Below are 27,472 nucleotides of genomic sequence, written 5' to 3'. Positions count from 1 at the left end.
ATGCGGCGGAGCCGGGCGGCGCGGCTGGTGCTGGCCGCCTGCCTGGGCTCGTTCCTGCTGCTCGTCTTCTACTTCCAGAGCAGCCTCCACCCAGGTGGGTCCGTCGCCACCTCGGCACTTCCCGGCGGGTCCCCCGGCCGGTCCGCGGGGCGGGCGGCGGCACGGAGCGGGTCGGGGTGCGGGCACCGCGGTCAGCCCCTTTGCCGCCTCCTAAAATCACTTTGGTGTCGGTGGGGCCGGTCGGCGGGGGGTTGAGGTTGGGGTCAGCCGGTGAACCCGCCCGGAGGTTGCACGTTTTCTCGGCTGGGACCGTTGAACTTCGCTGTTGTGTTTGCTTGCAACATGTAACCGATTTACCGGCTCAGCGCGGCCGTTTTGCAATGAAATTCAGGTTTCATTTTTTTAAGCAGGCTGCTTTTGGGTGACTGTCCCGTTCGGTGTCCCCGCGTTCAGTGAAAGCAGGGCATGAAATTGGGTCCAGCTTCGTGCGGTCCCTCTGGGGTCAGGACAGACAAAGGAGCCGCTCTGTTCCACAAGTGCCTATTTCACACCCACGGTCCCTAAAAGTCCTGGACACGATGGCTGAGTTGCTCAAGGGACTTCTTTAGTGTATGCTCTTAGAAATATCTGCCACATTGGGAAACAATTCAGTAATAACAGAACTGAAATATAAACAGTTTTCTACTGGAGGGGTTATTTATCTCCCTGCCTGCTTTCTGTTCTCTTGGGGAAATTAGCTCCTCTTTCCTAAGAGACGTTATTGGCTAATTCCTGTAGTTCTAACAATGTACTAATGTGTTCTGATTACAGCGGCAATCCATCAATGGGGCCTTTAAAGTTGCGTCTTAAAATTCAGAAGACTGATTTGACTGAAATGTTAGTGGAATTTTATCAGTGTGGACTAAATGAAACGTGCTTCTCCTTTCATAGGGACTGCTTCGTCACTTTAATGTGTTTTTTTCCCTAAAAATAATTTTTAAAAAAGGCTTAACTTGTTTGCTGAATAAGATTGAAGAGGAGTTGGGTTTTGGCAAGCATTTGGTATTTCTATAAGAGCATGTGAAGTTTGTCAAATGAATTCTTGTAATCCCAGAAGACCACAATCAGTATTGTATTCTTTAGTAGCTTTTTTTTTTTTTAAAAAAAAAAGAGAAACTATGTATGCATCTTTATTTTAGCGTTGGGACTGTTCAGTAGAAAGTGCAGCACTGAATTGGCTCCAATCTCCAGGGCTCCTGAAAGAGAGAGGGTTGTGTTTTGCACGGGATTTGCTTTCTAGTATTTGACTGGAAAATGTGGCTCTTTTCAGGACTCTGGTTTTCAAAAGGAGACTTTGACGTGTCTGAGTCAGCAGAACTTTCTGTGCTTACTTGACTTTAATCCCTTGCATGATCTCAACACAGTTTCACAGAGAGTTCCCGTCAGGTCAGAGCAAACCAGGTGACAGTACTGATGATGGCATCTCATGGCAGATTTAAGGGGTTTTGGGTTTGGAACGCTCTCTTGAGAGGTGCTGGCCAGCCGAGGCTTTGGGAACGCCTTTAATAGGCTGCAAATCGGTTTCCTTTATATGGGGCAGGTGTGATTTTTGAAAGGTCCTGTAGGAGGTGATAGGTCTGGGGTAGGAATTCTTAACTGGTAGAAACTGGTGGGGTTTGTCACTCAGGGGAAGCCCATTTGTGAGGGTGGGGAACACCTGCTGCAGATTTGCCACTTAAGGTTCACAAAAGAGGTAAATTAAAGTGATATTGATGTTCTCTAAAATCTGGGTTTTTTCTAGCTACATAGTTGTCTTCCTGTGTCCAGCCTTCTTTTTTTTTTTTTTTCCCATTTCTTTCACTTATTGTTATTCAGTTTACAGTTTTTGCTTTCCCCTCTAGTTTTGTGAGAAACTCACACTAGCAGAGGAAAGGTCATTACCATATACAGAAAAGAAACAAGCTAAAAATTGCTTCTTTTTTATTTTTTATTTTCTTTTTTTTTTTTAATCCCAAAGGAAAGCAAACTGAGGCAAATTACTTGAATTTTAGAAGTTACAAATTACATTTTTGTCTGCAAATTGTTTACCTATTATTGTAATCTATAAAGTGATGGTTGCCTTGAGGTTATTTGGAGTTCTGGTGTCTGATGTCATTTGGTTTCTATATAATAATGAAGAAAAACACTAGAAAAAGCAGCAGTGCTGCAATTTCCTCTCGGGAGCAGCCAGATCCTTTTCTCCCTCTTTAGGAGGATTCAGCAGGTCGCCTTTCCTGGGCCACCCACAGTCCGTGATGTGTAACATGCTGAATCAATCCTTTTTAACAGCACATCGAGATCGAACCATCCCGTGACCAGGACAAGCGATACAACATGGGAGGAAAGCTGATATAACTAGAAACCTTTTAAGTTTGAGAGCGCTAAGGGCTCACTCATCTGGAGGAGCAGGAATTAACTCCTCCGTTTGCATTTCCCACTTTTAACACCATCCGGGCAGTCGAGCGCTGGAGCGGTTTGCACTGAACTCCGTGTCTGTGCTAAAATAAGGGTTTCTTGTTCTACCCTAGAAACACCCACATGCCAGCATGTGCTGAAATAACTCTGCTCCTAAGCGCTGCCGAGGTGGTTATTTTGGTGCTGGGCTGAATTCGCTTGTACTGAAGTCGGTGGCAGAATCCCCCATTGTACCTCCTGGAGGCAGAGACAGGCTCGGGTGTGTTTGCCAACCTCACGGGCACTCGAGAGAGGAGAGTCAAGTCTCGGTGCTCCCCAGGGAGAGCATCCATGTGGCGGTTTGGTATGCATTGACTTCCTACCCCTGGTTGCTTTGCTTTGGCTTTCCTTGCCTTTGGCTGGACCAGCAAGCGGTGATGGGGACTGCAGTCCTTGTCCTTGGCTGTGGGGTGCAGCTGCAGCATGTGGGCTGTCCCCTGTTCACTTTGGGACAGTGATGACCTGTCTGTCCTGTTGGTTTCAGCTGTCTCGCTCCAGAATCACAGATACGTGGCCGGGAGTAGAATATCCGCATTGCAGGAAGGTGTTAAAGTGGTGCTGAGCACACTGGCAGGTGGAGTTTGCAAGGACTGTGGTAGTGGGCGGTTACGGGGTTTGGCTGGAGCCGTCGTCTTTCAGCATCTCCAGGCTCTCCTGCGTTTCGCCTGGTGATGTGAGCAGGTATGCTCAGCTCCCGGGCAAACCTGCGGTCTCAGCTTGGTGCTGGGAGTGATGTGGTCCATCGGGGGGACTTGGCTGTGCTGGTATTGCCTCACAGCCATCCAGGAGATCCTGCCTGGCCTCAGCACGATCATCATCCATCTTCTGAGTTGATCTTCCTCTGCTGTTCCCTCCAGGGATGGCGCATCGTTAGTGGTGGCTATGCTGACTTCTGCACACCGTGCATTTTCTGCATATCGAGGTAGGAATAAGCAGTGGGGCTCTCTGTCCGTTGTCTCGTCTGACTGCGGTCACAGCGAGTCTAGACTGGCACGGTGGTAAATGCTGGAAGCTGCTGATCCTTGTCTACATCAAAGCTTTGGTCACTGCTGTTCTTAGGGGAAACGCACAGTTTTTACCACCAGTGGTGGAGCTGGGGATGACTGTGCTGGTGCAGATGTGGGGTGGAGAGAAGGGAGGACATCTGAAGGAGGCAGAGGGAGGTCAGTGGCAGGCGGTAAGGCCCTGCGTTCGTCTGCATCTGCTGTTTCTGCAGACCTTAATTAAACGTGCTGTGGGGCCACCCCAATGGTAGGTCTTTCAGGGAAACCATGAGTAAGTAACTTGCACTGACATCGAGAGAGCTGGCAGTTTTCAGGCTGCTAGTGAGGGGCCAGAGGGATGCGTGCATGGACTTGTAGTCTCCTAAGCAGTTAAAAAGCGGCTCCTCTGTCCTAAAATAATGTATTTCCTAATAAGAAGCGAACTGGGTGCTATATGAAACATTTTACATAACCTTCCCCCTCTCAAGGCTTCCATCTCCGACCAGTGCTATTTGATAATAAGTCCCCTTGCAGGCCAGGGGACAATCCCAGAAGTATTTGAAGGAAGAGGCACCTTTGGGAGCCTGAGGCAAGAAGGGAGGGGGAGATCATTTAGTCTGATCTTAGGAGACCATCGCATAAGAGCTGAGCTATTCTGTTCTTCCCCATCCTTCCTGTACCAGGTCCAGTGACTTGTGCATGCTGGAGGTGGCTGGAGGGACAAAGGCAGACAGAGGGCATTGCAGCGGGATGGGGAGCGCTCCGCTTCCAGTTGTTTCTAGTTTGTTCCAGCACTGAATCACCTTCTCCAATAAGAAGGAAAACCCCTCAATCTCAAAATGCTGCTTTATTTCTCCTCTGGTTCTGTCTGACTGAAGCATCCAGACGTTGCTTCTTACATCTTTTTAGCAGCAGTTGCTTAATGCTGGTTCCTATACCCCCCATGTTCTTTCACAACCCGCATGAGTTGTAGGACTTGCATGAGGCTTTGCAGTTTAGACGTGCTCAGCCTTCGATCTGACTCTTTCACGAGAGAGAGCAGAACCAGGATCACAGTAGTGCCCAGGCTGCAATACCACTCCAGAAAGGTTTGTGAGCAGCAAAGCAGCAAGGTCCCTTTTTCCATCCTTATCTGCTGCTGCATCAACCAGCTGGATCTCCTCTGGGCACACTGACAGAGCAAAGCGCCCTTCTGGAGCCGAGGTACCACTTCACCAGCCCAAGAGAAGAGGATGAGGATGTTGCAGGAGGATGAGCAGCAATGCCAGAAGCTGCACCACCACACGTAACTCGTATCACAGGCAGGAAACTGTCTCTCATCATTCTGGTGTGGTTAGTTGTGGTGGAAACAGAAGATACCCATTGCCACCATCCTCTGCCAACTTTGGGATGGTTTCTGTTGCCCATCCCAGCATCTCTCAGCACCAGCAGGTCATGGAGAAGCTCTTGCTTCTGATCTTTGCAAGTCTGTTCTTTCAAGTTTTCTGAGCTATGCATCCAAAGTCTAGAGTTGTTCTTGTGAACTGTCAGTCAGCTCTGACTTGTCCTTCAAGATTTTTCCCTTCAGGAGGACAAATTATTATACAATGATAGAGATTGTAGAATTTGTAAGTGATTTGACTGAGGTCTTGCAGAGTACTAGTCTCTGAACCTACAAAATGCACCCAGACCTCAGTGAAAGGAGATACACACTTAGATATTAGCAGACCCTAAGAAATCAGGGATTTTTTTTTTTTTTTTCGGAACAGGAAAGAGCTTATTTTAGACCTCAGTTCCTCCCCATTGTTTAAAGGTATTTTCAGGCTGAAATTCAGGCGCTGCCTTGGGATGTGGACGCAGTTCGGCTTTCTGAGCCTGGGTGATGTTTGCAGCTGGCTGACACATGTCCTCAGCCTCCCAGATAACGAGGGCGACGCTGCCCTGGCCCTGGCTAGCGCTGCAAGCATGGCCGGGTTGTGAAATCTAAGACACCCTCTGAGATAGCATTGTTGGTGTGGTTTTTTTGTTGTTTTGTTTTGGGGTTTTTTTGTTTGCTTTTGTCGTGGGGCGGTTTTCCCTGGCTCGGATTCCTGCTCTCAGCGCTGTGAAGCCCAGGATGCAGCCACTGCCCTTTGAGGAGCCAGAGCTCAAAGTACAGTGACGTTTGTCAGCCAAGGCGTTGGGCAACTTGGGCTGGAAAACCCTCAGATCTACCTTTTTTGAAGAAGACATGAAATGCTGTAGCCGTGACCTGTCGTGGTAGAAAAATCTGCCCCGTCCAGTGCTGAAAGCAGAGCAGTAATGAAGCCCATCTGCTCCTGAGAGCCAGGCTTTTCACAAGGAATGCTTTCTCTAGTCTTTCTTGGCTTTCTATGGTTTCCTGAGAATCTCTGATATGTGTGAGAAGGTTTAGGAGGGGAAAGGAGGGGGCTTAGCGTGCCGGGAGTTAACTCTGTGCCTGCAGGGGAGATTCGCATCTCGTGGCTCTGCTGGGTGGATCCAACCTTTGCTGGCCCCACATCCCTCTGGCGTCCCAGCCCAGCTGTTTGGCAGCACGTTGTACCTGCATTTTCTGCTTTGTTCCCATTCCCCAAACACCAACACTCCTATTTCTCCTACAGAAAGGCACATGGTTTAGTGCCAGAGTTAGGTTAATGGTTGGACTTGATGATCCTGAGGGTCTCTTCCAACCAAAATGATTCTATGATGTTAAGGACTCTACAGAAGCATCTCCTGGGAGCAGTGGGACCTTCGCCTGGGTGTTGGTGCAGGAAGGACGTTCTGGTGGTTGTCAGAAAGGTCTGAGGTTGGGAGATGAGTGGTCACACAGTGGCCACTTCTGGGGATGCTGGGGTTTATTATGTGCTGCATTTTCTTTGCTTCCCACAAGCATCTGAATGGAGAGCAGGACAAGCTCTCCATCCTAATCTCAGTGCAAACACAGCTGTCTCTTCCAGGACTCACTATCACAAGCCAGGGAACTACAAAGGCATTAGGTGCTTAACTCCCATTGCTCCCCCTTGGAGCTGAGGACCCAAAGAAGAGCTTAACTCCCCAGATACCTCTGCAGCCCCAAGGAGGGGATGTTTCACATCGAGGCTTTGAGGCACAGCTGGGCAAATGCCCAAAACTTTCCTTGTTAAGAGAGAGTTAAAGACTAGTGGTGATCTGAGAGGGAGGGCGCATCTCACTGAGTAGCTGCGGTAACCAGCGCCGTGGTCCTGCCTTCGCTTCAGGGCTTGCACTGATGCTGAGAACAGAGAGACATGGAGCTACCCTAAGAGCTGGGGGCACTTTTTTCCCCTCAGTAAAATAATTGATGGGTGGAGGGAAGTGACTGCTGTCAGTGGAGAGTTGAGCCCTGTATTCCCAGCCTGTACTGTCCAGTTGAGACCAATCTGCGCTTTCCCGTACGTGTACCTGCACCTGTGGAGGTTGTGCTGCTGTAAACTGGGACACCCCGTCTCTGTCTCCTGTTTGGATCTGCAGCTTTGGGACAAGTCTATATTCAACTACTAGTCCTCTACAACTTCCCCACTGTTTCACATAGATCTTCTAATTTTTCTCTTCAAATACAGCCACCCTCTTGGCAATAAAATGGTTTCAGCAGGGCTGGATGGTAGGAGGTGTTGCTAAATGCGGTACCTACACATGCTGCTGCCCTGTGCGGATCTCCCCCTTCTCTGATGCTCATCTCCAGATGCCAGATTCATTGCTTCATTACCAACTGTCATGGTTTATTCTGGCCAGCCCAGTTTTTGCTCTGTTGCAGGTTTGCACCCAATGTAATTCCAGTAAAGTCAGTTGTAGAGCTCTGATAAATAGAGTCCAACCTCCAAGTATGTCCTTTGCGGGAGGCAGCACAGTTGGTTTCAGCAGCCACCAGTGCCTGTTCTCCTGTGCATGAAGCCAAGGAGACCCAGCAGCCAGATGAACCCGCAACGGCTAATAGCCTCGACCGCCACCCCACCATTTAACAGCCCCCGCATTTCCTCCCCCTCTCGCCGGGCTGAACCTGGCAGAGCACGGTGTTGTCCTGAAGTGTGCTTTCAAGGGATGTTGTTCAACCTACAGTCTGAGCCCCGCAGACAGGACAGCGATTGCAAAAAGCAAACACACCACTCTCCCCTGTGCACACACGCTCCCCTGCAGTTGGCAAATACATCTCAGCGGCAGCCCCGGCATCGCTGTGACTCGCCCTGGGCAGCCGCCTAAAAAATGGCCTTTCAGTATGAAGAGTTTGTGAGCAGCTGTGCAGGAGCCCTGCGTGGGGTCTGGACCCCAGCTGTACCATTGGAGACCCGTGTTGAAGCTGGTGCTGTCCCTTTGCCCACCCAGCCTGGTGGCACCTGTGGATGTGGGGACATCTTTACGCTGGCTTTCTGGTGTCAGGGAAGCTGAGCTCTCCACAACTTTTTTTTGGGCACTGTTGAGCAGGTTTCGTTTTTCCCAGGCCCTTTGCAGCAGCTCTTACTGGGGTGGCTGGGGTGAATATGCTTTCAGAAGATCCCTGCCTTGTAACCCTTTCCAGCTCCCACCTTTTGCAGGGTTGGACGCAAAGATCTGTAGAAACTTGAATTTTGTTTCTAGATGGACCAGATCTTTTTTTGCCTCAGAGAAGGAATTCAAAATCTGTTCAACTTGCGTAAATCCATTCCCTTGAGCTCGCTGGGATGGCACTGAGCAGGTTTAGCTTTAGGGCACTGAGGTGTCCCACCTTGAGCCAGTCAGCAGGGAATTCCTGCAGCCTGGCAGAGGAGCTGCCTGGCTGGCCTGCCTGCTCCTGTTTTCCCCATAGTGCCCCTGAGCTCTTCGTATTTGGATGAGCTTTCATTAGATAACAGAGTTATAAATTTATGGGCAGGCAGACTGATGGGAATTTGGCTGGGCAGAGCTGGGACTTGATCTCTCATGGGAGAAGCAAGCAGTTTTTCTCTCGCTGGTTAGTACTGCAGCAGCTCCGTCACCCTCGGCTGCAGCAGCGGCATCCACAGCCGAGGTGCCGTGTCACCATCTACCCGTGCTTGCAAGCGTGGCTGCATAACCCACATCCTTTGGCAGCTCCGCGCCGAGGTGAAAATCACTGTTTTGTATTAAGAATGGTCGAGAACCTGGTTTTGAGGGTGCGAGTCCATCTGGATTCAGTGTCTGCCTACTTTTGCTGTCCCAGTTGCACGCGTTGTCCCCGGCCCTTCCCTGCACAGCGATGAGAGCTTCTTGCACCTACAGCTGGACTCTCTGAGCACCAGCCATTCCCAGCCCCATGGACAGCCCAGCCTGGCTCCTTCAAGCCCTGTTTGCCTCCCTCTCTGTTGGCATGTCCTGCTTTCCCTCCACCTTACCAGCAATCCTCCCTGATGCATCAGGGCAATGAAAAACAAATGCATTCAGTGTTCCCAGCAGTGCCGCTCTGCTTGATGGCTGTCACCAAACCCTCGTGGTGGCGTGTCGCATTCCGAAGCTGTTTCTGCAGCTGGGAGATGCTGCAAACTGCCCTGCCCCGGATCCGAGTTTGGTGTCATGCTTGGATGAGTGTTACGTGGCCACGTAAACAAACGACGGCTGAGCGCAGGTGCTGAGACCTGCAGTGCTGGAGAAGCACCCGATTCTGGTGAGACACAGCTTTTTCATAACGGGACTCAATTTTCATGGACTCCCCCAGAGCATTATCCAGCTGGACTTGAAGCTGCTTTCTCCCCAGAAAGTCTATTCTGAAGGTGACACTGTCTCTGCAATGGCTCAAGTGGCAGATCTGCAAGCCTCTAGCTTGGGCAGGCGTTGGCAGCTCTACCCGTGGTGTGTATGCATGGAGGAGACGTGCCGGTGAACATTTTGGACCTGCACGGTAATTAATGCACAGGGTATGTTGTGACCCGTGGGTCCCTTCCCACCCCATGGCACCTCTGTGGTATGGGGGGATGCTGAGGCCACAAGTCCTGGCTTCTTGTCACAACAGTGCTCACAGCTTATTCTTCTCTTTGTAAATGCCACTTGATTAGTAGCCCTCCATCTCCTGGCTGCTCTCCCAGCCTTTCCAGGGAGGGAGCAGCGGGTTTGAGCCGTCCCTCGGAGCGGTCCCTGCACTGCCTGGGGATTTGCAGCCTCATCGCTGACATGAAGCCTGATCCAGACCCGACCCACGCTTGCTCTCTGGACAGATGTTGCTTCACTGGGTAGTGCTGACACGAGGTTCAAAGGTGATGTTTGTTTGGAGCCGCCGGGTGTGGGTATCTCTGGGGCTGGCTCCCCCGTTCCAGAGGGCTTTCTTCAATGGGAAATCAGCACAAACTGGAGGTCAGAAGCTCCTCAGCCATTCCCCATCCCCGTGCCCTGCAAGCGTGTGGCTCTGCCCAGCTCCCCTGGCCGCGGGGGAGTCTCTGCGCAGTCGTGTTTCTCCGCGGCACGGGAAGGCGGCGAGTTCAGTCCTGCACACATCTGCAGAGCCGGGCTGTTCCTTTTGGCAAGGGTGCAGGGGGAGCATATTCACAGCTGGGTCTTTTCCAAGTTTGCTCCTGGCAGTATCGGACAGATCGATTTCCCTTTAGCTTAATAGGAACAGCAGACACAGGCACTCTGAGACTGACGTGATGCTGGTGGAGTTTTGCATCAGTTGCCTATGGGCAGCCGCTGCTGGGTGGCTGTAGATGCAAGAGTCCTTGTTCCCTTCTTCCTGAGGTCTCCATTAGACCTTGATCATTCCCTGTAAAATGGAAGGAGATGTCTTCAGAGCATCTGCTGCTAACAGCCATTCTCAGGGCTTGACTAGCAGCAGGGAGATAAATCCAAAAACGACTCGGACGAGTTGCGACCTGTGATGCTGGATCTATTGCGTCTCGGTGCTGCAATGATACTGGAGATGTTTGTACCCCCTGCTCAATGTGCTGGCTCTTTGGTGGCTTCAGGAGATGCCCACTACTAAATGCAGCAGAAGGAGGCACAAGGAGCGATGCAATGAGAAGCCATGTACTAGAGATGGTTTTCATAGCCTCCAGCAGGCTGTAATTAGCTCCTGTCCTCCTCTGCAAGCTCGTGCATCTCTTCAACATGTTGTAAAGCCTCTTGCTCTGCATCTTGTGGCAGTGAGTCTCGCAGGTTGACGACCTGCGGTCACATAGACGAGCAGGACATAGACCCTCAGCTGCTGAGAGCAGAGGGGTGAGAACTGTGAATCAGGGCCGGGGGGGGATGGCTGTGTCCACGGTGGTGCGTTAGGGCTGTTTTGCTGAATGTGCATTTTTTTCCAAGATCTGCTTGTTGAGGCTTTCATCAATTCCAGATGCGCGAAGCTGACAAGATCACTTGACGTATATTCAGCAGGCAAGTTGTTGAGCCACATGACGTTAGAGAGACTTCATTTTTTCTTGTATGAGTGTAGGTAGCCTATGTGCAGAAGGCACAAACGGCATCTGCCTGAACCAGACCTGACTTCAGCAAAGTTTTGAGCAAATCCAGCCTCGTCCCCTAGCACCTTGACCTGCCATGGCCACAGCAGCTCTGCAGAAGGCTGGTGCAGATGGGCTCATAGCTGGGGAGATCCATGTGGCTGAGCCCAAGAGCTTTTTCTGCACCTATGGCTTGTCTGAGCCTGCCCCAGCGATGGGAGCCTGCAGTGCTGCGGGTGTGCAGGGGGGAGGTGGGGCTCTGGGGCAGCTTTGCCAGTTGAAAATCAGCCCCCGTGCATCCCGGCAGGGATCTCTGCCTTGGCACTGCCAGCGCAAGCCCTTCTGCTGCAATTCCTGTTGAGCAGCAGACTGGAAAGGAGGGGTTTATTGACAAGGAATGGAAATGCTGGCAGTTCAGGCTTGCATTATATATGCAAGCAGCCAGCCGGGGCCAGCAGAGCGACAGGCGTAATGGGGAAGAGAAATTGCTCTTGGAAAGCTTCTAGCTTGGCTTGTGGGAGGACTTAACCATTTGAAAACAGAAGGCTGCATGGTACTTACGCACAGATATTCTATTTGCTCACATAGGCCATATTCCTGCTGGATAGTGTTAATTTTCTGTTTCCTGTAAAGATCTCAATCGCAATCCTTGTGACAGCGGAGAGCTAGGCACGCTGCCCTGGTGAGATACATCCCCTCACCTCAAATGCCTGTGATCCTTCTATTAAACCTTCCTGACATCTGCCTCGGGCTGGTTCCAGGTGACCAGAGTCTCCTGCCAGCACAGGGACATGTGGGTTTAGGTGGAACCACTGAATGGGACGGAGTGTCTAGAGCAGCTGCCTTTGGCTCTGGTCCTGCTCTGATCCCCGGAGACGACGCTGTGGCATTTGGCTGGTTGTGTGAAGCAGCTGGATTCTTTCTTTCCCTCTCTGCATGATTTATTGTGAGCTAATCCTATAGCTGTCACCCTTTTCCATCACTTGATTAGAGCTTCCCTGGCTGAACCTTGACTCAAGTTGACTAAACTGGAATAAGAAAGCTTTCACTGCAAAACAGTCAGAGCTGTCATTGTCTCTGGGGAGGAGGGAGGACACAGCCAAGGGCCAGCTGTGCGCACCCCTGTGCCTGGGTGGTGACACTGTGGTGGTCCAAGGGGTGCCAGCGGTGAGAAATGAAGACAAATGACCTTCAGAAACATGAAGGCAAAGTAAGCTATGTGAGAAAGCGGGAGTCAAGAGAGGAAAGAGCTTTCATGAGGCTTTACAGAAAACAGGGAGCTTCTGTATGTAATTTTAGTGTCTTAATGGCAATGGTAATAACTTCTTCCTAAGTAAACCTCCCAGGATCTTGAGCATCAGGAGTAATGCTCTGGTGGTTTTAAAGCATCTCTAGCAGCCAGATCTCTGAATCGTAAGTCGCTTCTGGAACCAGCGACTGCCAGTCCCTGCGCTGGCTTGGGTACGGCCAGTGCTCCCAGAGCAGCAGTCATCCAGCTGAAGCCCGTGCAGACCATGGATTTCAGGTTTCAGGAGTCTCTTCTAGGCAGTTGTTAAAGGCTGGGCAGCCTCCTGTTAGAGGAAAAAAAAAAAGGCAAAAAATAAAGTTAGAAAGATACTTATTCTCCTGCCCAGTGCATGTGACATGCAGTAGAAATCTGCAGTAGTGCAGGATGTTCAGGCTCAGTCTCATGTCAGGAGTTTACTGTTCTTTTCGTAGCAGCTTAAAAAACCTACATACATCTGAAAACACCCCCCTCGAACCTCCCATCTGCCTTTGTGGCTGCTGTCTGAGCAGTTGTGTACAGCATATGGAAGGTGGAGCTGGCTGCAAACCCGTTAATGCTAAATCATCTCGCAGCTCCAGCGTTAACTGCAGAGTGCTGAGTTTGCACTGCTAACACGAAGCTCTGTGGGCTGGGTTTGTCATCCAGGCACGAGAAGCGAAACACACACACGAGTCCGTTGTCTCTTTGGACGCCAAGGGCTCCAGCAGCCTGCTGGGAAGGGAGCCGGGACGGGGGCTGCCCGTGGGGTCACGCTGGCTTTGCAGCGCTGGGAGCGCTCGCACGCCTGGGACCGTGGAAGTCAGCGCCGTGCCTTCCCGTTCCTGCAAAATCTGTAGGAGGATTAATAGAAGTGGACGGTGGAGATGGCGTCGTCAGCAGTACCTGCCGTGTTTCTTTGGAGCGCTTTCAGCAGAGATCCCTCTTTTTTTTTCATGGTTTGGAGAATCATAGAATGTCCTGAGTTGGAAGAGACCCACGAGGATCATCAAGTCTGACTCCTGTCTCTGCACAGGACAACCCCAAAATTCACACCATGTGTCTCAGGGTATTGTCTAAATGTTTCTCGAATCCTATCAAGCTTGCGGCCGGGACACCTCCCTGTGGAGCCTGTTCCAGTGTCCAGCACCCTCTGGGTGAAGAACCTTCTCCTAATGTCCAACCTGACCCTCCAGTGGCTCGTGCTCCTGCCATTCCCTTGGGTCCTGTCATTGAGCGGAAAAACCCAAATGGCTCTGAATATTGGACCGCTGTTCAGAACACCATGGGGCACACAGGCTGTGGTGTGGCAGTGGTTGGTCTCACCCAGTGTCCTGTCTCCAGCCATGGTCTTTGCCAACAGCATGTTAGACCCCAAGGAGTGAGGATGAAGAAGCTGCCCATTGGAGAGGTACTTTCAGGACCCGTTCAGTCGAGGAGGGGATGGTGATGTGAAATCGGTCTTATTGTCACGTTTCTGTAGTTGTGGCAGTGCCGGTGTCACCTGTCAGAAGGCCCTGCTGGGGTGCGATTCTTGGTTAAGGTCTTGGTCGGGACACGTTTGAGCTGGAAGAGAAGGTTCTGAGGAGCTGGGGACAGTCAGCAGGGGCCCGCGGCTGGGAAGGGGGCAGGTCAGCTGCAGAGCTGCCGCCTCTGTCTCGTCAGCCGCTCAGGAGGCGTTTGCTGTCGTTCCTTGGCACGGTGGCGTTGCCTCCCATACAAAGGTTGCCACAGCATTTGGGAGCCTGGACTGAGGCATTTTTCTATGAGAGTCAATGTGTCTTGTGTTGAGCTGGATCCAGAAGGAGAAACCTGGAGTCTGGTGGCACTTTGTGCTGGAGGCCAAATGCCTCGTATCTGCCGTCTGCTGTTTTATTGCATCTGGCGTGAGTTATCGAGCATGGAAATGTTTATGGGTAGGTGACAGTCACGAACACGGGACATCGCAACCCCGCACTGGGGGAGCAGGGAGCGTCCGGCTGCCTTTTGCCAGCAGGTGGGAAACTGTGTGGGTGCATTTAAAACGCTCGGTGCTCCTGGGCTGTCCTTATGCCTGTCTGCCCTCAGATTTCTGTGTGCGAGGGTACCTTGCTAGGACTATTTTGCACTTTGTGGGTGGCGTAAGTGCCTCAATATCAGACAGAGAGGTGACGCAGCTCTGCTGCCGCTGCATCCCCTGGTGCAGCGTGCGCTGGTTCCTCGACAGCAGATGTCTATGTACAGGCATCAGGGATCTCACATACGGCTGGAGGAAGGTGTGCCTGGAGCTGTACATTTCTACCCCCAGACATTCACCACATCCGCTGCTGCTTCTGGCGGGCTCAGCCGTTCCCTGTGACCTGCACCCCTCTGCGTGGCTGTTCTTCCATCACTTTCCATAGAGAACAGTTTAGGACTTTTGTCCACGCCCCGAATTAACATTTCCTGGAGGCATCGCTCCCCTTTGTCCCTCTCTCGCTCATGGACTGCTGCCTCCCAGCCAGGCACATCCCGACAAGAGTGAATGATTTTTCCTGTTAAAGGCGGCGCGGTCTGTCGAATTATCCCATGTAAAACAGTGACTCATTGTCCCCTCTTTGGAGTGTGTTTCTTGGCTAGATGGAGATGGTCATTAGTGCCAGGGAGCCTGGCTGCTGTTACTGTCCCATTGTGCCACACAGCCCTGGGACTATGGAGAAGCTGGAAGGTGTCGATTGCTGCAGACAAGGGTATTATTTTTAGGGGATGATACCTCCCATCACCACTTTCCCAGAAGAAGTCATCTTGGACATCGGGGAGAGCCCATGCACACGTTGTAGCAGGGCGGTCAGGGTGTCCCCAATACCTTCAGACCTCTGTGTGTGCAGGAACTGTGTGGTTTGAGGATGGAAATGCTGCAGAAGGGTTTGTCCTGGGGGATAGTAGCTGTGGAGTGTGTGCATTTGGTGGAAGGAGGCTGGAAAACATTTATTTGCCTCTTGTCTAGGAGGTTTGTACAGCTGGGCCTCCTTGGAAGTGAGGACTGTGACCTCGGGTCACTGCTTGTGGTTCCTCTTCTGAGGAACGTGGCTGGGAACAAGGTACTGGAGATGCTTCATCAGCAGAGACGTGGGCTGAAAATGGGTGCTGGGGATGGGGTGCAGCCTTCATCCCTCCTCTGCACCCCTCCCTCATCTTCCCCTGCAATGGTACTTTATTGTAGCAGCTAAAACATCACTTCCAGGTGACCGTGGTGCCTGCGGTGCTGCAAAACCACCTTCTCCCATATGCAGATGTGTGCAGGTTCATCCGCCCAAGCTGATGGGAGGGGAGATGTGTCTTTTGCTGCCGCAGCTTGTCATGCCTGTTGTACGTGTGCTGTTCTCTATGTAAACCTCCTCATGTGCGTGTCCTTTCTTGCCTCGCTCAGGTTTGCCTCCGAGCTGCTTTTATTTGTGGTTTTTCCCTTAGCTTTGTGGGTAACCTCCTCACAAGGCATCTCTGTTTAGCCCTCTGCAGTTTCTAAGTGCTGGGAGGTGAGGGGAGGCGGGGGGGGTTAATTATTTGGTTTGGCTGTTTCAGAAGAGCTGGGGGGGGATGGTAGAAAATGTGTAGCGGTGGGAAAAAAGCCTGAGCTAAGCTTTCAAGCATCTTCATGCTGCTGGAACATGGTTCTGTCTGATCCAGCCAAGCTCAAGTCACTCGGTTGGTTTGATTTCTGCTGAATGAAACAGATGAATGCAGGAAAGCAAACGGTCGCTTACTCGGTCATCTTCTCCATCGAACAGCAGTCACTGCCTTCAGCGATGTAAAGTTGGTGGGTCCGGAGCTTGCTGTAGGATTTTGGTGTTTGGGTTCCCACATCACCTCAGTTTGAAAAGTATTCTTTTTTTTTTTTTAAAAAAAAAAAAAAGGAAACAACAATAAACCCTTGTGCTTAGATGGCAACGGAGCAAATGTGTTATCCACCAGTACAAGCCCAAACATGAAAGCCGGAGCTTCCAGACTTGAACTTTGCTTCGTTGAGACCAGCTCTGTTCAACCCAATAGCTCTGATCCTTCCAGACGGGGCTGCTCCTCACACAGACCATGGGCCACCGCCCAGGGCTTCGGCTGCTGCTCCCACGTGGGATTCCTTGGCCTCTGTGCCCTGGACCGTCCTCACACAGTCAAAGTGTCCAGCCGCCAACCGGGCAGTGTGTCTCAGGCTTTGCTGTCAAACCAGGAGGGAAAACTGAGCTCAGACTGCAGGAAATGTCTGGATCCATCACTGCTGCTCTCAAGCTCTTTTTTTTTTTTTCTTTTTTCTCTCTTTTATTTTTCCCCTCTTGGATGTTAAAATTGGACCCATTCAGCAGGCAGTGGCTCTAGCTAGTTTGGCTTTGAATAATGCAGTCTCAATATCCTCTCTTAAATTAGATGGCAGGATCCTTCTCCTTGTCTCTTGGGTGCAGTTATTTTAATAGCGAGGAGCTGTCGTCACGAAGCAGGGCTGATTTCTGCAGCCAGGGCCGAGTGAGCCATCACTGGTACAACCGACGCACTTGCTCGTCACCCACAACAGGTGCTGGAGAAAAGTCAAAAAGAGCAAAGTCTGGAAAAGCTCATTGCTGTGCCCACTAAGAGATCCTGGTCCTGATTCCTGGCTCTTCCAGTGACTGACTTTAAGCACGTGCTGATCCCTTTATGCTACAGAGCTCCGTGTGTTGTTTCCCCTTTTAATATAAAGGAGTAATATTGTTCTTACTTGTTTCCCACTGTAAACTGTTCTTTATCGTACAAATACAGTTCGGCTGCACATCTGTGCACGTGCCATGTGTGCCAGGCAATCAGTTCGTGTCACCCCGATATTTTCCTGTGTTTAAATCTGCTGTGATGTGATGAATTCACACAAATGTGATGGATTCACACCCCCCCCCTTCCCTCAAGTTCTGAATTTCTTTTGTTCTGAGGCTGAGCATCTCTCCGATGCCCCCAGGACGGGCTGCCCCGAGAGCTCTTCCCATGGTACAACCCAGCACCCATCCCACTCACCCGCCGGGACTCACAGGCTGTAATTAACACCCAGACTGAGCATTTTGGCACCACAGTTATTTTTTTTTCCTCTTTTTTTAGGTTGTGAGCAGACACAACAGGAAGCGAAGCTGGGGCTGTGAGACAGCGGTGGGGTCAGGATTAGCTCCTTGGTGCCTCTGGGCTGCGGGCTCATGTGCAAACAAGCGCTATCTCTTCGCTTTCCTTGGCTGGAAACCACTGCATCTCCAGGTTTTCACCCTCTCCAGTGTTTCATATTGGAGACCGCGAGTGGAGCGTTTGGCTCCTTGTGGCCCCCGGGGTCCAGCCTGGAAAATGCTCCATCCTCCAGCCCTAGAGGGGTTGGGATTCCTCCTGCTGCATCTCAGCCAGACTCCCACTGATCTGGGCTTTCCAAACCTCTTCCTATTCGGCACCTGAGCAAGTGGGCACGAGGATGGTTGGGCTTGATGATCTCAAGGGTCTCTTCCGACCAAAATGATTCTATGTCCTTCATGGGGAACACCTCCCATTGCTCTCTGCTGGCCCGTTCCCAGGGGACAATCAGGTCCCAGTGCAGCCCGTACGTACATCCAGCCCTTGCAGCCTCCCGTGGGGCAGCAAGTCCTGGGATGACCCGGTCACCTCGCAGCTCTGGATCTGCCTTGGTCCCAGGAGAGCAGAGCTGTCAGTGCTGCAGGTGGAGGTCGCCATGGATAATAGTATTCATGCTGCCTTTTTCTTTTTTTTTTTTTTTTTTCTGCTATGGCAAATAACTCACCTGAAACATTTCAGGACTTCATTTGCCTTTTCTATGACTGTCACAGTGGCAGCTGATAGCCCAGAACTAATGCATCTGGGAGCTCCTGCCACTTCCAGCAGCAAAGTAGCAGAAAGTGCTGAATTCCAACATTGTGAAATTAAATTCTGTTTAATTTCCACTCCCCTGGTCCAGGACAAAGCTTTAGTTTCCCTGTTTGGTTTTTCTGTCTCTCCCAGCCTGGCAGCTTTTCTCAATGCTTTGTCCATCATCAGCATCTATTTTTATGTCAACTCATTCCCAAAGTACTGATCCCAAAGCCAATCTTGGAGGTGTTTTACTAGAAATCTGCCTAGTGTTTCCCATTTAAATGCCACCTGCTTTCCAGTTGCTTGTGTCCCTTACAGTTGACCTCTTAAACTTCATTTTCTCTGAAGTACTTCTTTCCTGTGGTATGTCATATCGCATGCATTACGTATATCTGGGTGAAGATCTACCACATATGCTTGGTCTATAGAAATGGCTTATTTTATTCACAGATGAGGTTGCATGGGTATAAGCTGCGCTTAGTGAATGCCATGTTGATTTTATTCCCCTATGCAGTTGCACCCACATCCTTTAATCGTTTTCTTTCCTTCAGACTGTTTTCTAAAGCGTTGGTAATGCTGATGTCAGCCTTGCAGGCTTGTTGCTGCCTGACTCCTGTCTCCTGGCCAAACTCTTCAATTCAGGCGCTGGATTTGCTGTTGTGGTTGCAGAGAACCTCCCTCTGTAATTAAGAGCCTCTACAGCCAAAACAGCAAATTCTTTCACTAGTGCTTCCAGAAGTCTGGGATGGGCATGATCCAGTCTTTCCCTCACCTCACACATGTCTGTCTGTCTTCGCGATCAACTAGTACATCTAAATCTTCACAGCTTTAATACCTATTCCCTTGTCCAAAGAGAGCTGGCGAGTCGTTGGAAGCGGTATCGATGTCACAGCGCTGCGAGAGAACAGCTCCGGTTTTGGTGGGACAGCACGAAAGTCTGGGCTGGCAGGGGAAAGGAGGGAGAGAGCGTGTTGCCTTTTTAAGCTCCAAAGGACAAACTGAAAGCACAGGAGACTCCAAAATGAGCCTGAGCTCCCTTTCAGGCTCATCTCGGTGATTCTGTCGATGTTATTGCCTTAGCATGGGGTTTTCGGTCCCTTGCTCTGTGTCACTCCTGGTGCCTTGTCTCATGCTTTGAAGCTGCAGGGGACAAATGTGATATTTCCTTCTGCCTGTCCCAGTGAAAAACTTTTCGGATTTGGATCACGGACATACGCTGTCTTGATACTTGTTGTCCAAATGGTGATCCAGCGGTTGCCAAGGGTTGATGTTTTCTCGCCATTAGAAACTCAATATACCTTGGCTAAGTGACCTCCCTGCTTTCAGATGTAATTGTGGTGATGCTAAATTTCCGAGGATTACCATTGCACGTGGTGGAATCTGGGAACCTCAGTAACAAGCTATAAAGTCAGGCTGCGAAGATCTTGGCAGCCCCCCGTGATGGAAGATCCTGCTGTACTCAGGGCCGTGCTGCCAAAATGCAGCATGAACCATTAATTTACTCTGATGCTACTCCCTCCTTAACACTGCTATATATTTCAATATTCCTTGGCCTTACCAAACTTCTTAGAGTCCCGGGAGCATCCCAGAGATAGGTAAACCAGTGGTACATGGGACGAGGTGATTGACTTGCTCTCAGCATGAACAGGTGGAAGAAGAGGGATGTGTAAGTGCCATTGCCCACCTGGCCCCTTCCTCCCTCCTCCTCCTCACAGTCCAGGCTCCATCCCAGGTCTGATGGAAGAAACAGGCACAGATCAAGAATCGAGCCTTTCCCCAACTCCCCCTGCATGTTTGTTTTTTTCTTTCCAGCTGTGCAGCTCAGCCAGCTGTGGAGTCTCTTGAGCTTGGCTTTCCGAAGGTGGACTGTTGCCTGCTCGGGGTAGGCGGTGAAGGCGAGGACAGGACGGGGAGAGACCCCAGGATGGGAGCGTGTTGTGAAGTGGCACGATGGGACAGCTGGGATGGAGCAGATGTGGTTTTGTGTCCAAGGGATGCCCAAGCTGTGCTCGTAGAGAGTGTCCATGAGGACTGGGGGTCTGGTGACCGGGGGGGCCAGGGAGGGGAATGCATCAGCAGAGATGTTGTAGGTGCTGGGGCTGATGGATGGTGAGAGAGGGATGGCCAGAGCTTGAGGTCATGGGGCAGAGCTGTGTTAGGTGGCAAAGCCGGGTGTGAGGTGGGCTGGACTCGGTTAAATCACTGGCTGCAGCTTTCCACTGGCTCAGGCAGGACACAGCAGCCCTGGTTTTCCTACTGCTGTGATGGCCAATGCTGTTCTGCTGGGTGATCCCAGATGCTTTGGGGATGCTTTGGGCACAGACAGCCAGGACTTGTCTCCATGTGCAGCCGCTCTGACCCCAGCCCTGCAGAGGACAGATGCTTTGTTCCCAGGGGGCACACGGATCGCTTGCTGCCCCCTGCACGCACCGGTAACAGGGTGATGCTGTGCTGAGCTGCACGCGGCTGCAGCTGCTGCATCTCCCTCGCTGCTGCAGGGTTTGGCACTGGCGTTAAAAGCCATCCCCGTGGCCCAGCCAGGAGCCCGTTTGCCTTTCTGCTCGGGACAGCGAGTGTAGCGCGAGCAGACGGTTTCTGAGTCTGAGGGAGGAGGCTTCCTGCAGTTGGACGCTTGTTAAAACCCTGCCGTCGGGGCCAGACGTTTGCTCTGAAGGGTTTGGCGACCGCCCCGGGCAGGTGATGGTGTCATGGTGTCGGAGAGCACAAACTGTCGAGATGTGGTGAGTGTGCAGTGCTGGCGTCTTCCCCCGCCAGCTCAGCGCTCCCCGGCTCCACCAGCCGCACGGGAGCCGCCTGGCAGCTTTTTTCCTCTTTTTTTTTTTCTTCCTTTTTTTCTGGAACTCTGTACAGCACAAGCATAGAGGGGATCCTAGGGGCCTTGCTGCTATCCAGAGGAGATGGCTTGTTCTCTGCCAGACCTTGCGCTGGGGAAAGGCTGGATGAAATCCATTTTGCAATTTTTGCTGGGGCCGTTGGTGACAGCCACGCGAGGTGCAGCATCCCTGGCCAGGCTTGTTCCCCTGCCACAGCGGCACCAAAAGGCGCAGCCCAGAGCGGTGAGAGCACGGATCTGTCCTGCCTGACCTCTGCTCACTCCCTGCTTTACTGCAGATTTGCTTTTTGTTCACCCTAAAGAGCCTCCTGCCGGGCCAGCTCGCTCCTCCCGGGCCATGACCTGACCCTGCGCCGGGCGCTGCTGCCTTTCCCAGGGAATGCATTTCCATGTGCCCCTGCATTTGCATTTCTAGCAGCTTCAGGTCAGCCTGAACCACCCGGGGTTTGCTTATGTCCCTTGTAAGAAAGGTTCTTGTTGATGCACGTGTTAATCTTGAAAACAAACGCCTCCACGTTGCTTTCACTAAATATAGGACAAGTGTGCGCTGTGGTGCAGGGCGCTCGCAGGCAGCCCGCGGTGGGGTCACGCTCTTAAACCGAACAGGAGTTTATCAGCCCCAGCCAGGAAAGGGACTGGAGTTTAATGCTCTCTGCTTGCAGATCGGGGCTGCAGCGAGTCGAGTTTTCAAGGTCGATCTAATTCCCTGTCGTTTGCAGAGGGCTGAGCCTGGAAATGTGAAACAGGGCTCCTCTGGGACGAGCATCTCAGCCCAGCGCTGCGTACGTTGGATCTTCCGCTTATCTCTCGTTAGCACAGATGCTGTTTCACCCTCCTGTGGGGTAACTGATACAGGGGATTGAGGAAGAAACTGTACCCTCTCGTTAGGTCACATCTCAATCAGTCCAGTGCTGTAGGAAGTCTAATTTCCCGCAAACGCACACGCGTACATGCATTGCTGATGAAATCTGGTGAGGCCAGGCAGTCATTTCCCCCTAATTACAGCTCTAAGAATGAACAGTATTTAGCTTTGACCCTGGTGACTTTGTGCTTTTGGAGCAGTTTTCATTTAAGCAAAATATAAGCACACAAAAATGAAGATGGGATTTGGATTTTTTCCTTCTGGTTATTTTGGTTAAAAATATGCCACCTGAGGCTTGTATAACAAATTTGGTTTTATTTAATGGTGATCAGTGAATGAAAAGCTCCAGAGCCCCAAACTGTCATGCAAAAAGCTTCTGTGTTAGAAACCTTGCTGTTGCCAGAAAGGAATCGTGAGAGATGTTTTTCCCTCCACCACGTATGTCCTTCTGAGATTTTAGAAGGTCCCTGTAGGACCAGGAATTTGGAGGGCTGGAAGAACCTCCCAGGCCACGATCTCCTGAACAATGTGTCTTATCATCCCCTTCAGAAGAAACATCCTCGTCCATTTAAAATCTCACAGTGTGATTTCTTCCATGGAAGCCAACACCGGGGCTGCACAACCTAATGGTTAGAAACCTTCTTGTATGAGAACTGTTGTGGCGTTGTCTGCCAATGGAAAGGGTCAGATACGAGAAGCAGAGGGTGGGTGAGAGGTGGGACACGTGCTCGGTGGTGTTACTGCAAGCGAGAGCCCGTGTCCCTGTCGTAGCTGGCTCCACAGATTAGGTTTGGCTTATCCATGTGGTTCTGCCCACGCTGTGCTGGAAACGGGTCTCTGGGGCTGAGGGATGGCAGCTGAAGCAGATGCTTCATAGCCTGGAAAGTGGTTGCATCCCTGCATAATTTATGAGCATCAGAACTTGAGCATCAGTCACCAACTGGGTGTCTGGCACCGCATTTGTGGCTGGCGAGATCCAGCCTCAGGTTTGGTGCTGCAGCAAATAATCCTCCAACATCAAACCAGATAATCTGCGTGGCAGGGAAGGCGTGAGGACTGTCTTCAGCTTCAAAACTCAGGGAGATGTTGCTGTTTAGAAAGGAAGAAAACAAGGAAGTAGCAAATAAGAACTTGAAACGACTTATCACAGTCAGATGACTAATTTGTCTATTAATGACTGTGTCCCTGAGCCTGGCAAGGCAAACTCGGAGCCCATGGGGGCTCAGCGCAGAGCTGTCAGTGTTGGATCTGCTCCTCGGCTCTGCCGAGCCCCAATGCCATCTTGTCCCTTGACCCGATGCTGGTGGGGGTCCTGTCACCTCTGGGGTCATTCTGTCGCCAGTGCAGCCTGCACACACGGGCACTTCCCAAATGCCCACAGATCAAACTGTTCCCAGGTGCTTTTGAAATGCTAACAAGCTGTTACCTTTATTTATGGTCTTTTATTTGTTTAATGGTTTGGTCAGGATCTGTTGAACCCCAGCTACAGGTTTTGTTAAAAAATAAGGGGGAAGGACAAGAATTGCTCGAGCATCTTCCCCCAGAGCCAAACAGATTTGTCTCTTCTCAGGGGATGTTGCCTCATCGCAACTTGGGCATCTCCAGAGGGGGTGAGGGAAGCTGCCATTCTAACCCCGCTGATTTTTCACACTCTTTTTGCAGCTGCAGGAGACAGGGTTATGAGATCCACCTGGCAGGGGAAGGCCGGTCGCAGCCCACTCCAGGCCCTGTACGAGAGCGACCAGGTAAGGGGACAGGGAGAGGGAAATGGGGAGTGAAGAGGGAGCGGGGCGCTGGGGGTTGACCCCTTCTTCCACCCCTCTGGTGTGCAGGGCACTGCGCCATCTCCCACCACCCCCAAGGTCCTGAACCTTTGGCTGTGTCCAAAAGATAAGACCACATCTCTTTGGGGAGTAATTGTTGATAAAAAAATCTGCTTACGGCCCTTGCTGGGACTTGGGCAAATGGTTTCATTACCGGTGGGCTGAGCCATAGCTGGGCAAACCCGGGAGATTTCATTGTCTGAATATTTCAAAGCCAACTCCGGGCCATCACAGGAGGGCAAGAGCATCATTGCTGCGCTTTCTGAGCTAATAATTGATAGATAGATGTTCTATATTGGGAGCTATATAGAAACATTCACATATGTATATGCATATATATAAACATTTAGCAGGGGCTGTTATGATAGGACAAGGGGTGATGGTTTTAAATTAGGGGAGATTCAGGCTGGACATGAGGACGGGGCTCTGAGCAACCTGAGCTGGTGCAGATGTCCCTGCTCATGGCAGGGGGGGCACTGGATGAGCTTTGAAGGTCCCTCCAGCCCAGACTGTTCTATGATTCTATGATAGGACAAGAGGAAATGGCCTCAAGTTGCGCCAGGGGAGGTTTAAATTGTATATTAGGAAAAAATTCTTCCCGGAAAAGGCTGTTGGGCATTGGAACAGGCTGCCCAGGGCAGTGGTGGAGTCACCATCCCCGGAGGGGTTTAGATGAGGTTCTTAGGGACATGGTTTAGTGGTTAGGGTTAGGTTATGGTTGGACTCGCTGATCCTGAGGGTCTCTTCCAACTGAAATGATTCTATGATTCTATGATTGTCTGGTTGTATTCTATGATTCCTTGGCCATGATGCCAGCGAACCCTAACGCTGCTGGAATGTTGTGGTGTTATTTCCTTAAAAGTGATACTTAGTTTCTCTGGCTTTTAAAGAAAAGGAAACGTAGGGAGCAATTCTGCTTCGAAGTAACTGCAAGACATGCAGTTATTCCGGGAGACAGCACTTGAAAAGTAGTCACATTTCTTTGTTGCCATGTCTGCAGACAGTGTGTCTGTCTGTCCGGTCCAACAGTTTTGAATTACACAAGTGCAGGGAAAAATACCTGAAAAAAACCCCCACATTATTAAAATGCCTTGGTTTTTTTAAGCGCAAAAAGGGTTTCCAATTTTAAAAGGTGATGGAGAGCCTCAAAGCAAGAGAAATTCCTGCTGAAAGGTTTGGCTGTGTCGCAAGGAGGTGTACCATGAGAATGGCTCTTCAGCTATGATTATCATCTCCCTAGGTGCTGTATCTTCTTCATATCTAAGTAGCCGACAATGTCAAAGTCAGCTCTTGGTGGCAGTTTGAGTCTGTTGACCTCCATCTGAGCGTTTTCCCTTAGCATCTCCCTTTGGAAGGAGCAGGGATGAGATGCTTTCTCCCACCCCTGCCTCAGGTTTCTGTCCATGCAGGTTCCTGGAGAAAGCGGTCACTACAGTGACCTGGACAAGATGATTTCTTTTGTGGAAATGAGATCCAAAAAAGCCTGAGTGTGGTTCATCCCTTGCAGGAGGAGCTTTTTGCCCAGATGTTAGTGTCCCCCTGAAGGTGACAGGACTGCTGGATCATCCATGAGACGGGCAGTTTGTCTCAGGATCCCAGCTCCTGACAGGAGCTTTACAAAGCCCCATCTCCACAGAGATGCCTCTCCCAGCCTCTGGTGCCTCCCAAAACCCCTCAGGGGTGAGGTGAAGGTGCACCTGAAGCTTGGCAAAGGGTGTCCTTTGGCATGCAGAAGCGATGACAGCGGCAAGGCTGTAGGGACCAAGGAGGTGGCCTGCCCTTGCCTTTCATCCTGAGGCTGCAGAGACATTTGCCGTGGTGTCCTGTGTCACCGGCGTGACTGTCTTCGCAACCCCAAAGTGGAAGGCACCGTCATCTTGTGACACGGAGGTCGTTGCGTCAGGTTGGAGCAACAGCTCCGGGGGGTCAGAGCCCCCCAGGCTAACAAACAGATGGTGAGGTTGTCAGTCACAGGCTGGATGAGGCTGTTGGAGATTCCCAGCAATGACCTTGGGGCTGAACATGAAACCTCCCAACCGTGGTGGGCAAAACTGGGAGGGAGTGGGCAGGAGGAGGAGGGGACCTTCCCCTTCTGAGTTCCTGGAAATGGGTTCTTTCCCCAGATGTTTTAATGACGTTTTGGGATTTCTGATGAAAACTGTGACAGGAAAGGACAATCTGCAAATCTGGAGGGGGGTTCAGCTGGGGCAAGGGTCAGGGGACTCTGGGTTCCTGGGAAGCCAATGCAGCAGCTGCCAGGCCGTGACACAAGGATCAAAAGAGAGAAAGAAAGAGGACGTCCCTGTGGGCAAAGGAGACTGTGACCAGAGCTGAGGCATCAGACTGGGGTATGTGGAAAAAAAAAAAAAAATCCCTCAGGAGGAGAAACCCAAAGCTCTCGGGAAGGGCCCAGAGAAGTCAGACCACACATGTCCCCCAGGACTGGTGTAAGGGAGAGCTTTAGCTCAGTGTCTGTGGGTGCTATAACAAATATTCAGTTACTGACCCCCTCCACAGTGCTTGTTCTTCCCTCACCCCCTTTGACTTGACTCCTCATCTGGCTCCTTATCACATTTTGTTCTGTGTTTTGCCCCCCGCAGGTCCAAGGATTAAATGCACAAAAGCAAGTTGAGTTCAAAGTCAACGCTGTCCCCAAAAAATCCCACATGCGTGACTGCCAAACCCAGGAAAGAGGAGAGGATGTGGACAGTTGTGGACCGAGTGTTGTTTGTAGGCCACGATCAGCTTGGGCAAGCTGGTAACCATCTCTTTTTTTTTTTTTTTTTTCTTCTCTCTCCCCAGTTTGAGCAGTCGTCACTGCAGGCAGTTCACCAGCAGAGACGGGAGTTGTTGAGCAACACCTGCAACCGTTACACCCGCAAGCGGCGTCTCCTGCGGCCGGATGACTTGCGGCACTTGGTGGTAGATGACACGCATGGGCTGCTCTACTGCTACGTGCCCAAAGTGGCCTGCACTAACTGGAAGCGGGTGATGATGGTCCTGACGGGGCAAGGCAAGTACCGGGACCCACTGGAAATCCCCGCCAACGAGGCTCACGTCTCATCCAACCTGCGCACCCTCTCCGAGTACAGCATCCCTGAGATCAACCACCGCCTGCGCAGCTACCTCAAGTTCATCTTCGTGCGGGAGCCCTTTGAGCGCCTGGTCTCGGCGTACCGCAACAAGTTCACCCGCAGCTACAACACGGCCTTCCACAAGCGCTACGGGACCAAGATCATCCGGCGGCACCGGCAGGAGCCCAGTGACAAGGCCCTGGAGCGCGGGGACGACGTGCGCTTCGAGGAGTTCGTCTACTACCTGTTGGATCCACGGACTCAGCGGGAGGAGCCTTTCAACGAGCACTGGGAGCGGGTGCACTCGCTCTGCCACCCCTGCATCGTCCACTACGATGTGGTGGGCAAGTATGAGACCTTGGCTGAGGATGCCAACTACATCCTCCAGTTGGTTGGGGCTGACACGAGCGTCAAGTTCCCATCTTCATCTAAGACCACCAGGACGACAGACGACATGACGGCCCAGTTCTTCCAGGACATTAGCCCCTTCTACCAAAGGAGACTTTTTAATTTATACAAAATGGACTACTTGCTCTTCAATTACTCCATCCCCTCGTACCTCCGCATCCGATGAGGCAGGGGCTGGGGGGAGAGGTGCGAGAGAACTGGGTGACTCTTTTCTTGCCACAATTCCTCTCCTCCCACCCTGTGCTCATCTCTTGGTTGACTTCTCCCCCATGCCCTCACCATTACGTTTTGCTCCACATGCTGATGCACGGTCTGGAGGGAGGACACCTCTCAACACACTGGGGCTGGAGCTTTTCCTTCCCTTTCCCTCCCACCCTTCAATATCTACAGGAGATAGTGGTGGGACTGGACACTGCTGGGCAGGAGGGCTTGCCTTGGCTACGGACTTTCTTTTAGCTAAGAGACGCCTCTGTAGACCCAAATCTTAGGAAGGCTCTTTTTTTCGGGCAGGATCCCTTCAGGTCTTCCTCCTCCTTACTGAGCTGTTTGGG

The 27,472-nt window shown here is 51.4% G+C and overlaps 1 protein-coding gene across 1 annotated transcript; it reads left to right on the top strand.

The window, feature by feature from the left end:
- CHST13 (carbohydrate sulfotransferase 13) lies at positions 1–27,437 on the top strand. The gene is made up of 3 exons (XM_065642734.1): positions 1–94; positions 23,279–23,361; positions 26,242–27,437. The coding sequence occupies exons 1-3, from the start codon at positions 1–3 to the stop codon at positions 27,085–27,087; spliced, it is 1,023 nt and encodes a 340-aa protein (XP_065498806.1). The 3' UTR covers positions 27,088–27,437.
- The last annotated feature ends 35 nt before the right edge of the window (positions 27,438–27,472 follow it).

The sequence above is a fragment of the Caloenas nicobarica genome, chromosome 11, assembly GCF_036013445.1.
Source record: "Caloenas nicobarica isolate bCalNic1 chromosome 11, bCalNic1.hap1, whole genome shotgun sequence".
In the NCBI taxonomy this organism is placed as follows: Eukaryota; Metazoa; Chordata; class Aves; order Columbiformes; family Columbidae; genus Caloenas; species Caloenas nicobarica.
Note: the sequence above shows the minus strand (reverse complement) of the source record. Positions and strands in the feature narration are given on the sequence as shown.